This window comes from Saccoglossus kowalevskii, chromosome 15 (genome assembly GCF_978046115.1).
Source record: "Saccoglossus kowalevskii chromosome 15, keSacKowa6.1, whole genome shotgun sequence".
Classification (NCBI taxonomy): Eukaryota; Metazoa; Hemichordata; class Enteropneusta; family Harrimaniidae; genus Saccoglossus; species Saccoglossus kowalevskii.
The window spans coordinates 32350294-32363346 of NC_140655.1; the positions used below are offsets into that span (position 1 = coordinate 32350294).

A 13053-nucleotide genomic window follows, 5' to 3' on the forward strand; every position below is an offset into this window, starting at 1 on the left:
TATGTGGCCGTCACTGCATAGTTCATGTAATACATGTATGTGGCCGTCACTGCATAGTTCATGTATGTGACCGTAACAGCATAGTTTATGTAATACATGTATGTGGCCGTCACTGCATACAACATGTAGTTCATGTAATACATGTTTGTGGCCGTCACTACATAGTTCATGTAATACATGTATGTGGCCGTCACTGCATAGTTCATGTAATACATGTATGTGGCCGTCACTGCATAGTTCATGTAATACATGTATGTGGCCGTCACTACATAGTTCATGTAATACATGTATGTGACCGTAACTACATATTTCATGTAATACATGTATGTGGCCGTCACTGCATAGTTCATGTAATACATGTATGTGGCCGTCACTGCATAGTTCATGTAATACATGTATGTGGCCGTCACTACATAGTTCATGTAATACATGTATGTGACCGTAACTACATAGTTCATGTAATACATGTATGTGACCGTCACTGCATAGTTCATGTAATACATGTATGTGGCCGTCACTGCATAGTTCATGTAATTTGCGTGTTGTAGTATAAAATCTGAACAATTAGTGTGCATATGTGATGTACATGATGATGTTGTTTCTTTAAAATTGTATGCAGGTGGTTTTCCAGCTGTCTGTACCTAACCCTACCATCTGACAGCTGTTTTGATGTTACATAAAGCAACTAAATGCTACAAATGCCTATTATGTAGAATCAGTGAATATAGTGCTTACACTACTAATCACTGTGTATTTCTTTTCTTCATTGTAACTTTTGGATTTTTGTCTCTAAACTACTAATGTTGAAATCCAACAGACTTTATCAATCTTTATTTTATTATATCCCATGTTATCTTCTCATGAAATATTTTTCCGGGAAAAGTAATGGTGTGTTTTACTATAAGGGGTGCAAATTTTGGCAAACAAATATAAAAACCACAAAAAATAAATACAATAATCACACTATTAGATACTGTAAAATCACTTTCTTTTTGCGAGACAAACATAATATTTTAGCAGTGACACAAAATGTCGATTACATTCACAAATGCTAAAACATCCTAGAATTTAAAAAAATTGTTGTTTAGTATTATTACCAATGTTTTGTTTCAACAGTTAGTGTGATTCTCGCATGATATTTATTCACATTTTATTTTCGTGAAAACACAAAAGTTGTTTGTTGGACAACTATATTTTCATTTGCAGAATATATTTTTCAGAATGGTAGCTTCTCAGGAATTCTTTTTTTTTTGTCCCCGGAGAAAGACATTTTTTTGCCACACTTTGAAGTTATCATATTGTGCATATTGATATGTTATAATACCGGACATGATTACAAATTTAAAGTGAGAAATCAGGATTTCTTATTTTATGTTTATATGTGATTAGAGTTTGAAATCCAATTGATGTGATTAATGTTTGGCAGTAGAGATGCGATGATGACATTTTTATAGAATCATACTGATTGAATCTTTTCCACTTTTTTATTTGCAGATGAGGTCATTTGAAAATTGTCAGTAGCTGTTTTTGCTACATTGTAGCTGCCTCTTGAGATTTATAACTTATTTTTACCAAAATGCCTCCATCATCGGGAGAGTTGTGGGGGCTTCATTTGATGCCCCCTCGGGTTGCCGTTGACTGTCTCTTACCAACTGGCATCCTGATCACCCTGGAATGTCTACGAGAAGCGACTCTTGCAAGTATAAAAATCCATCTATTCAAAGAAGCCAAGAAGTATCCACTTGCCAGGCTGTTACAAGAAGAGACAGCGTATATTTTTGTCAGTATAACACAAGATGCAGAACAGGAAGAATTTTATGACGAAACAAGAAGGTTGTGTGAATTAAGGCTCTTCCAACCTTTATTGAAAGTTATAGAACCGGAAGGTAATAGAGAAGAAAAGATGGTCAACTATGATATAAGTAAGTCAATTACTTTTAGTAGGATCAACGTCAATTACTCTTAGAAGGGTCAATTGACAGATCAATTAGTTTTAGAAGGGTCAACGTCAATTACCTACTAGTTCAAGGGTCAATGACAATAAGTCTTAGAAAGGTCAACATCAATTAGTCTTAGAAAGGTCAACATTTATTGGTCTTAAGAAGGTCAACGTCAATCACTCTTGATGGGTCAATTGACAAATCAATTAGTTTTAGAAGGGTCAACGTCAATTACCTACTCTTTCAAAGGTCAATGACAATAAGTCTTAGAAAGGTCAACGTCAATTAGTCTTAAGAAGGTCAACGTCAATTAGTCTTAAGAAGGTCAACGTCAATTAGTCTTAAGAAGGTCAACGTCAATTAGTCTTAGGAGGGTCAATTTACGAATTGTAGTAAAACTGAATGTTAGACAAGAAACAAGTCCATTGGTTAGTATAATAGCTAGTTATAGATGTGAGAATTGGTGTGTTCAGTCAAATCAGAACATTGTCATCATGAGGCAAACAGTCCCCTCAAGTGCCATCATGAGGCAAACAGTCCCCTCAAGTGCCATCATGAGGCAAACAGTCCCCTCAAGTGCCATCATGAGGCAAACTGGGCAATCATGAGGCAAAGTGCCCTTGATTATCATATGGCTAACAGTCCTCTCAAGCAACATCATAATGCAAACAGTGCCAACATGTGGCTAAATTCCCTTGAGCGCCATCATAAGGCAAACAGTGCCAACATGTGGCTAAATGCCCTTGAGCGCCATCATGAGGCAAACAGTGCCAACATGTGGCTAAATGCCCTTGAGCGCCATCATGAGGCAAACAGTACCAACATGTGGCTAAATGCCCTTGAGCGCCATCATGAGGCAAACAGTGCCAACATGTGGCTAAATGCCCTTGAGCGCCATCGTGAGGCAAACAGTGCCAACATGTGGCTAAATGCCCTTGAGCGCCATCATGAGGCAAACAGTGCCAACATGTGGCTAAATGCCCTTGAGTGCCATCATGAGGCAAACAGTGCCAACATGTGGCTAAATGCCCTTGAGCGCCATCATGAGGCAAACAGTGCCAACATGTGGCTAAATGCCCTTGAGCGCCATCATGAGGCAAACAGTGCCAACATGTGGCTAAATGCCCTTGAGCGCCATCATAAGGCAAACAGCGCCATCATAAGGCAAACAGTGCCAACATGTGGCTAAATGCCCTTGAGCGCCATCATAAGGCAAACAGTGCCAACATGTGGCTAAATGCCCTTGAGCGCCATCATAAGGCAAACAGTGCCAACATGTGGCTAAATGCCCTTGAACGCCATCATGGGGCAAACAGTGCCAACATGTGGCTAAATGCCCTTGAGCGCCATCATGAGGCAAACAGTACCAACATGTGGCTAAATGCCCTTGAGCGCCATCATGAGGCAAACAGTGCCAACATGTGGCTAAATGCCCTTGAGCGCCATCATAAGGCAAACAGTGCCAACATGTGACTAAATGCCCTTGAGTGCCATCATAAGGCAAACAGTGCCAACATGTGGCTAAATGCCCTTGAGCGCCATCATAAGGCAAACAGCGCCATCATAAGGCAAACAGTGCTCCTAATCTGACTGCAATTGTTAATACCTACAATTACCTTTGGTGCCACATAATTTATTTCATCAATATGTTACACACAAAATTAGGTTTCATACATGTATACAACTGTACACTGTATTTTGGGAGAGTATGCGATGAGCCTGCATTCAAATGAATTGTTTTCTCTATTCAGCAATGGCTTTGGGTATGTCTGTGAACGACTTTGATTCTGTCAAAGATCTTGAAGTGGTGGACTTCCGACGTAATATTTTGTACATGTGCAAGGAAGTGATTGAAAATAGGGAAGCAGGAGGAATGGAAACCCAGTCTTTGCATGTCTACCCACCTAGTGTGGAATCTTCCAGCGAACTACCAGATCATATTGCAAGTAAATTAGATAATGGTAAGAATGTAGTTTTCTTTAGCTTGAAGAATCCACAAAACATTGAATTGTATCATTAGTGTGCAAAAGTGATGAGTATGGAAACAAGTTTTTTTTAAATGAATGACATTTTTTGAAAGTCACTTATTGTCCGAAGAATACTGATTCACGATTCACTGCAACAACATTTTGATTCTTCCTGAGTTGCTAAATTGTTTAAAAACTGTTTATGGTACTGTGAGATGTTTGGCACACCATTGGAAAAGAACCAATCATATGGCTTGTACCATCCCAGATTCTGCTTTTTTGTTTCATGATCAATGATTGGTAATTTTCATAGGGTTTGCTGATGACTATACCATAAAGAATAAATAGGCTGTGTGTTAAATTACATGCTGTCAATTCAGTCCACCTTATTTATTAGTATTCTGGCGAATGAGAATATATTATTTATTGGGTAATTTACAATTAATTGTGAACAGGTTGCTCCAATAGTGATACTCTGTGAACTTTGATCTTCTGATTCACATTGTTAACTTAGTTTTTGAGTAATTTCTTCTTTTCTCATACATTTTGACCAGAATTTCAATTTAATATGTCTAACTAGAAAAATTTATGAAATTTGTAAAATATTTTCACAGAAAATATTTGGCTTGAAAATGTGATGATTGTCTACATTTGTGTACCAATAAACACATTTATGCCTATGACTGTCATTGTGTTAACAAACTAGAATAAAATGAAATGTCAATGAAGTTCAAATAATTAACAAGTGCAATTTTCAAGAAATGGGGTAAAATGCTGAAAGAAAAAAATGTTAGACATAGAATTACCGGTAACTGCACATAATGAAGACATTGAACTGTTGATAATGAGAACCTGATGTTAGTAATATACCCTCAAAGATCTGTCAATTAGATAAGTGTATTAAATGATATGTCATGAGTATAAATACAAAATCTGACAAGTTCAGGGTTTTCCTCACCTGCTTATATATATATTAATGCAATATTATTTCATAACTTTTATACATTCCATGTCATATTATTTTCTAAGTGACATTGAGATTAATACAGTACATGTATTATTACTTGTGGAACATGTTAGCTAGTATTTTACTTGCCAAATTTTGTTCAGAATGTTGCTGTACTATTATTTTTATCTCTGCTGTTCATTTTGTTGAGCGGAGCTACATGTAGTCATATACTGATTGTCCATTGTTGTAGACGACCGTGTCGTGTCACCTTTTCACATTTTGACTTCTTGAAAGTGAAAGTTGGATTACGATAGTTTGAGACTTGCTATATACAACGACATGTACTATGGGTGGAGCTCTCTCAGGTTTGTTTATATGTTCTGCAAATATCTTCAATTCTTGAGTTTCAGTGAATATTTTTGTCATTTTTAGCTTCGCTGTCAACTTTGTCGAGCAGAGCTTATTGTATGAGTGATTGTTCGTCGTCGCCATAGACCGTGTTAACTTTTTACTTTTTCGACTTCTTCTTGAAGACTACAATTATTGCTTTGATATTTGGTATACCTTAGGCAAACCTAACTCAGATTTGTTCATTTTGTGATAATATCTTCAATTCTCTAATTTTGATGAATATTGATAAAAAGTGATATTTTATTGATAATCCCATTGCTATGACACTCAGTATACAGATACCTCAGGTGGACTTGTATTTGTAATTGTATTTCACATTGAATGACATTTCCCAGGAGGTTTGAAACAAAACTTAGAAATAATTGTGTTACATGGATGTTAGTACTTGCCAGCTGAGATTCAACACATTTTGGTCATATGATGAGATCATTTTTAACAAAACATTTGTGTAGTCCTATTTTCTGTCCTGCTTGATGATGACTGACAATCAAAAGCTACTTATGTATAACTGTACTATATTATTGAAAAATTTACATTTTCAGACGATTTCAGGCTGCCACTTCAGAATGATTCAATCAAACTATTATGTAATTATTCTGGTTGCCATGGTAACCTAACAAAAAGATTTGTATTCTCATGTAATTCTAGAATGTTGTATGTAAATCTGATTGAATTAGTCAATGTTATTTAACCTGTGTGAATATGACAGGCAGCACAAACATTTATTTAATAGTCCAGAGTCATTTTGTCTGCTTTAAAAAGTTCTACATTTTTACACAATGCTATGAATTTTAAGTAGCTCATTTGCATAATAATATTGACTTATTTTCATTGAAGTTTGGTTCACAGATGAAGTAATGAGAGATCTGATGAGTATGTTATGCAATGCTATGAACATTAAGTAGCTTATTTGCATAATAATATTGACTTATTTTCATTGAAGTTTGGTTCACAGATGGTGTAATGAGAGATCTGTGAGTATGTTATGCAATGCTATGAATACTAAGTAGCTTATTTGCATAATGATCAGGTGGTTTCAACATTTTTGTATTTGTTTTATGGTTCAAGATCTGAATGACGCTGAAACTTAATAATTATAGCATGATGTGATACGAACATGTCCATATATTTCTGTGTGTCTTAGTTTGTGAATATTAATTAGCTAATTTGAATACTGTGGTTTATGATTGATTCAGTTAGTACATAGACTCTCTTTTAGAGGGTCTATAGTTAGTACCACTTACTTAGTTTCAATGGTATACATTTAGAAAACAAAGGTAGATGTATTAATTAGTTTTTGCTGCAAAAATTATTATTTATGGCATAATTTTACTAGAAAGTTTTCAGTGCTATTAATAGAACATATTCACTAGGAGTTTTAAAGCAACTGAAGGCTAATCAGTTTTCACTTCTCGATTTAACCTTGTCACCACCAGGTCCCTCTTGTCATCACAAATTCACTAAATAGTTCTGTTTATAGTCTGCGTTTCCTTTCAAAAGATTGGGACAAAAATATCCAAATTTTTTGTGTAAAAACTAAGAATTGGCTCAAATTTTGTCTGTTGGCTCCAAAATTAGGATTCATTTCCAGAAATATTGAAGAATACAAGAAGAAAGTGCAGAAACATTTGGGAGAGAAAGTCTGGTGGTGAAAAGGTTAAATACTAATTACTTGGTCTGAGAATTTATCTGCCGGTACTTGAGATTACACTTCTTTATCTCAATCACAGAAGTACATTGATTCATCAATTTTCTACACACATCTAGTTTATAACACTCTCTAGTATTCTAGAGTATAGGATTACAGGAACTCAAGATAACACAAAATACAACTAGATGGATGTGCGTGAGTCGAATCTCTGATGTCAAACAACTCACAGAATATATTTCTTCACATAAATAAAGCCTAGTATTTCATACTCAGAATGACTTACCCGGATATGATTGCATGTGAAATAATTCTGGTCTCCATGTGGGGGCAAACACCTGGGGGAAAGTAATACATATTACAGATGTATTAACCAAGGTCCATAGTGTTGGGGAAATCCTTTGAAAGTCTTTGGATTTTTTGAGGTCTGGAAAGTCTTTGAGTTGTCTTTAAATTACAGGAAAAATAAAAAAAAAATTGAAAGGTTTTTAAATTTAGTTGTTAATTCATTTTAGAAAGGCTCATTTTCTCCAGGGAACTACCATATCCTCAGAACAGATGAGCTTTGGTGATGATGTTGGCCTGAATTAAGGGTCAAAATGTCTTGGAAAAATGCAAGAAAGTTTAGGAAAAGGTCTGGAAAAGTCTTTGAAATCATTTGGCTGTTGGTGCTATGGACGCTGTTAACATACTATAACACAGGATTCATACTGGTGACCTGAGACAAACTACAATAGAAATCAAGATGTTTGTAATCCCTGCAATTTATAATAAAAATACTTCAGAAAACAGTGTTTGCAGACAGATTATCAGTCTCAATATTTCATTATAGTCATAATAATTCATGAACACATAGATGTATGTTTTATAGTTAGATAAAATTTATGTTTGTTTATTTCTGTTTTTGATAATATTCCCAGAAAAATGATATTTTGAAGAGTGGAATGTTCCAACTAATAAATGACACAGAATATATAAAAAGAAAAGTTACCCATACTTGTTGCCATGGAAATGTTTACTTGTGATTTTCCCACTGTTTAAACCTTACTCTGGCAGCCATTTTGTATTGAGTAATAACTGAAAGTTCATAATTCAATAATTAGTTTTGAGACTCCTAGGTTTGTCTTTGCTTTTAATAACTCACTTGAAATTTAACTTTCCGGAAATTTCTGTGTTTACTCCCACTCCTAATAGGTCTTTTAACTTGATTTCCATTTAGATAACTATATAAATGACTTAATAATTTTGTTGTTGTTTGTTATCAACAGGATGTGTAATTATTTGCATATGGGTCATTTCTGCCGCTGGAGATAAACAAAAATACACAGTAAAAATAACCCACGATGCAATGCCAATTGATCTGATAGCCGAGACGATACGTAAGAAGACACGTAGTATGGACTTGACCCCGACGCAACAACAGAGGTGTGTGGAAGAATATAAAGGAACATATGTTTTAAAAGTATGCGGATGTGGAGAATATCTTCTTGGCAATTATCCAATCACACAGTATAAGGTGAGTAGTTTTATTTATTATTTAAAATGGAGGTTTAGGTTACTGACAATATTTGTATAACAATCAAAAATACTTTTTAAAAATATACCATCCAAACTAATCTCTGTGTAAACTGAACGTTTTGTGTGTGTACTAAACCATCCTAACATAATCCTGTGTAAACTGAAGTTATTCAAACTGACTTGTCCTAACTGAACACTGTTTAAAGGCCCAATTCACTTGCCCCGGGCAAGTGTGAATTGGAGGTGTGGCTATTCTAATGCATGGTGTTAATCACTTGCGTAGCCTATGATGCATCCTGTTTCAGCGGTCCAACATCACATGACTTTGATTGACAGTAGTAATTATTCAAGATTAGTCGCGCATCCCTTTCCCCGGTTCATGTTCTTTACTTTTATCCGCCAAAATCTCAGCTCGTACATAATTTATTGTCATAAATATTACACACAGTCACTACTGTGATATTCATAGTCACATGCATCCACTTTGGCACGACATAATCGACCTGTAAGTTCGAGAAAACACGTTTTTACCGGAGCTTGGCTGGAGCTGTTTACTACAGCGTGACAAGCAAGGAAATGACCCCTATTGTTTAGGAGCGTATTTATAGTATACCTGGGCCTTTAAACCCTGTGTTAAATGAATCTGTTCAGAGCTGAACACTAAACTGAACCATGTTTAAACCCTATGTTAAATGAATCTGTTCAGAGGTGAACACTGTAAACTGAACCGTGTTTAAACCCTGTGTTAAATGAAACTGTTCAGATGTGAACACTGTAAACTGAACCGTGTTTAAACCCTCTGTTAAATGAATCTGTTCAGATGTTAACACTGTAAACTGAACACTGTTTAAACCCTGTGTTAAATGAATCTGTTCAGAGGTGAACACTGTAAACTGAACACTGTTTAAACCCTGTGTTAAATGAATCTGTTCAGAGGTGAACACTGTGAACTGAACACTGTTTAAATCCTGTGTTAAATGAATCTGATCAGAGCTGAACACTGTAAACTGAATACTGTTTAAACCATCTGTTTTTGGACAAGGGATTCCATAAAGGTGGACTTAAAAAAATTTTGTCTTTGATATAGAACAAATTACAAATCACAGATGTCTGCTGTAATAAAACAGTGTAGTGTAGTAGCCATAGTAACACAGGTTTTCCTTCACTTTGCAAGACATTTTAAACTGAAGCAACATTTCTACACATTGTATGAATATACCATGAGTCTGGTTGCCATGGTGATTCATGGTGATTATCTGTGATTCAGTATGATATGTAATTCTAAAGATTATTAGCTCTTGTGTAAGTCACACACAGGGAGCCTACGATTTCAACCTATCTGTCTGTCTGCTTTTGAATTTTTGTTTAACTGATTGTCAGTACAAAAACAGGAGACTATCACCGAATGTAAAGAACACAGAGTGATAACTATAAAGAAAAGCAAGATGTAGAAGTTGGGTTAGAAAAAGGTTTCCTGCTTTTTTACTGACGATCTTATAAGCGCAAAAGTTTTATCATTTTGTCCATTAGAGAGGGTATTTCACCAATGCTTTATATATTGACTGAACAGATTTGAATGTTAATTGATTTCTCTACAATTTAGCATGTTTGATGAAAATAATTTTTTTATACGAGTGTAAGTGTAGAAGTCAACTGAATAGCAACTATAAAAACTTATTGAGAGCCTATTTTTTCCTGTTCAAAACAGGGTAAATTTATTCACATTTTCTGTAATTTTTCACTGAATTCAATCTTATATTTTGGACCAAACAAATAAAATGTGACTTGTACTTTTTGGATAATAAAATTTGCAAATTTTGTAACCTTTTATGTGGAAAAGAGCAAACTTTAAATACATCTATTCGTGGATAGTTCTTGAAGTTGTCTTTGGAACACAAAAGGCCGCACAGCGTACGGCCGCAGAATAACCACATCACTCGTGAAAATAACTTCCATACGCAACGAAAGCCACAGGGAGGGTGTGGGGTTCTGTCATAATATTAATTCATTAACTTTTTGTCCAATAAATTATAGTTCTAAAACAACAACTTCAAAAGTAATGTTGAATTACAGTTTTTGTAAAATAAAATTGTAAAACACTGTTAGTATGTGTGATTACTAATTGTACTTTGATTACTCCAACCTTGTGTGTTTTCGCCATATACATGTACAGAGTAAATGACCATTATAAATTTAATTTTCTATTTTTGTTTCAGTTTCTCCAGCAATGCATAATAAAAGGCACACTCCCCCAGTTGATGTTAATGTCTAAAGAATCAGTTTACAATACAATACCTAAAAATGAATTTGTGATGCCATCTTATTCACGTCGTCATGGTGGTACTGTCGATGCAAATATAATATCCCTATGGGAAGTAGAAGTTTTTCTAAGAATTCGAATAATTTGTGCAACTTACGTCAATGCAAAGGAGTTTGATAAGGTAAGCGAAGACTGCGGTTTATGGCTGTATATTACGCTGAAATGACAAGAAAATCAAAGTTGTAACTTCTATGATGGATGCAGGGGTTTATCTAGAAAAAAACTGCAAGAGGGAGCATTGCAATTCAGCGGAGCCACCAAGTAGGGGAGATAAGGTTCTCCCTACCATTTTTGATAATTCTAAGCTAAAATGAAGCATTCTGTGGCTTCCTTGGAGCCAAAATTACTATCAGACAGGTCACAGTTGAAGACTGTGGCCACATGTGATCCCTGGTCAATCAGAATTTTATGGTTGCCAGAGGACCTGCTCCCCAGGGTAAGAGGACGCATGACCATGGCATGAGGGCACTGCGCTCCTGTTCCCTTGTTTTAAAAAATCCCTGGGATGAATGTTGGCTGAGTGAGAGTACTTTAAGCCAAGATTCGATAATGCAAGGGCTTTTATTATACAGATGAAATGTCATGCAACTTCCTGTTTTAAGGACACCCCCACCCCTCGGGCATGAATTCATAGAGGTGATTCCCTGTCTTAAGAACCCAATCATTGTCATCATTACATTACATTTGAGATGTTTATTGATTTGATCAAATTTATACCAGGATTTTTCTAAAATCAAAAATGGTTTATTTAAAATAAATTGTTTGTATAAACTGATCTCAGACTTCTTATTGTTTTCTAGATACATGTACATAGTGGCATTTACCATGGCAACGAATCACTTTGTGAATGCGTCAATACCAAACAAGTACCCTGTTCTACACCATTATGGAATGAATGGCTTACCTATAATTTACGTGTACAAGATATTCCTCGGAATGCACGCTTGTGTCTTTCTATTTGTTCTACATCACGACGGAAAGCACGGAAAGAGGTAAAATAAAGTATAAAAATTCAATAAGTTTGTTAATAATTTTAATTTAATAAGCAGGTCGAATGTACCACAGTATTGAATGGTTTGAGTTTGACAATTCAATTGCACTATTGAACGAAGGAGGAATTCCAATCATCAGTATACTGATTTCATAGTCAGGAATTTGGGTTCTTTAACAGTCAAAGAAATTTATTAAATTTGTAAAAAACTGTGTGTTCATACAATACTTCAGTAAAGAATGCTTTATTTGGAACATATTAAACCCCTATGCTAAAATATGTGATAGTATGTGACCATTTTGTGTGTGACTGATTATGCCATGTTTTACAATACACTGTTAATGTTTTTATAATGAACACCTTTATAATGAATTCCTGATATGCCTCCTGCTCAGAAAAAAACCCAATGTATTATGTTCTTTATTAGTTTTAAAACTTGACTCCATGCATACATTAACATAATCTTAATTTAGCTGTATTCTCATTGTGAGAATATACTTTCTAATAAATAAGCGACATCTTGAATTAGCTAAATTAGCTAAAATAACATGCTGGCTAAAAAGACATGTTTTGCAGTACTAGTATGTATAATATGGGACATACCATTTAAATGTAGCGGTGGTTAGTAGTTTTTTACACTAACTAAAGTTGTTGTTTTGTGTCTTCACAGGAGAAGGTTGCTTTGGCGTGGGGTAATGTGAACTTGTTTGATTACCTCAACCGCTTACAATCTGGAAACATGAGTTTGTATCTTTGGCCGGTACCACAAGAAGCAGATGGTATTCTGTTTCCATTTCGTCGTACTGGATCAAATCCGGACATGGATATGCCGTGCCTAGAGCTGGAATTTGATAGACTCGCTACAAACCCTGTCACATTCCCGTCATACACCGAAATTCAAGGTCTTGTCAGAGAAATCATGGTTAGTGTGGAATGTTAAAGTTAATATTTTGTACACCAACTTTAACTGGCAATAATACAAGCCCCCCCCCCCCCCCCCAATGAATGTTCCTGGTCAGCATGTTCATAAAATGTTTTACAAGATTAACTCTCTAGGAAAGTAAAAAGAATATTCAAAGAAACAAATTCCATTGTCATTGATTACCGTAGTCCCCATTTCGGAAGAAGTTCAAAATCAAGGACGTTTGCGTTCCATATAGCTCGACCCATTTCTCTGACATATTTTGATCAGTCACAATTATACACAGACTATGTATGATGGCTTATATATGCACATCAAATTGTGTTGCCCTTTGATCCACAAAATTCTGATACTTCAGAGATGAATACGGAAATGTCATTCAAACTT

The 13053-nt window shown here is 35.3% G+C and overlaps 1 protein-coding gene across 2 annotated transcripts in view; it reads left to right on the forward strand.

The window, feature by feature from the left end:
- Positions 1-13053, forward strand: part of LOC100377675 (phosphatidylinositol 4,5-bisphosphate 3-kinase catalytic subunit alpha isoform-like) — a 39046-nt gene that overhangs the window by 11207 nt on the left and 14786 nt on the right. For both annotated transcript variants that reach the window (XM_085490731.1, XM_085490732.1), the window contains exons 2-7: positions 1495-1922; positions 3692-3901; positions 8184-8431; positions 10650-10874; positions 11554-11745; positions 12415-12666. In XM_085490731.1, the coding sequence (XP_085346857.1) occupies positions 1577-1922; positions 3692-3901; positions 8184-8431; positions 10650-10874; positions 11554-11745; positions 12415-12666 (1473 nt within the window). In that variant the 5' untranslated portion in view covers positions 1495-1576. The remainder of the gene's footprint in view (positions 1-1494; positions 1923-3691; positions 3902-8183; positions 8432-10649; positions 10875-11553; positions 11746-12414; positions 12667-13053) is intronic.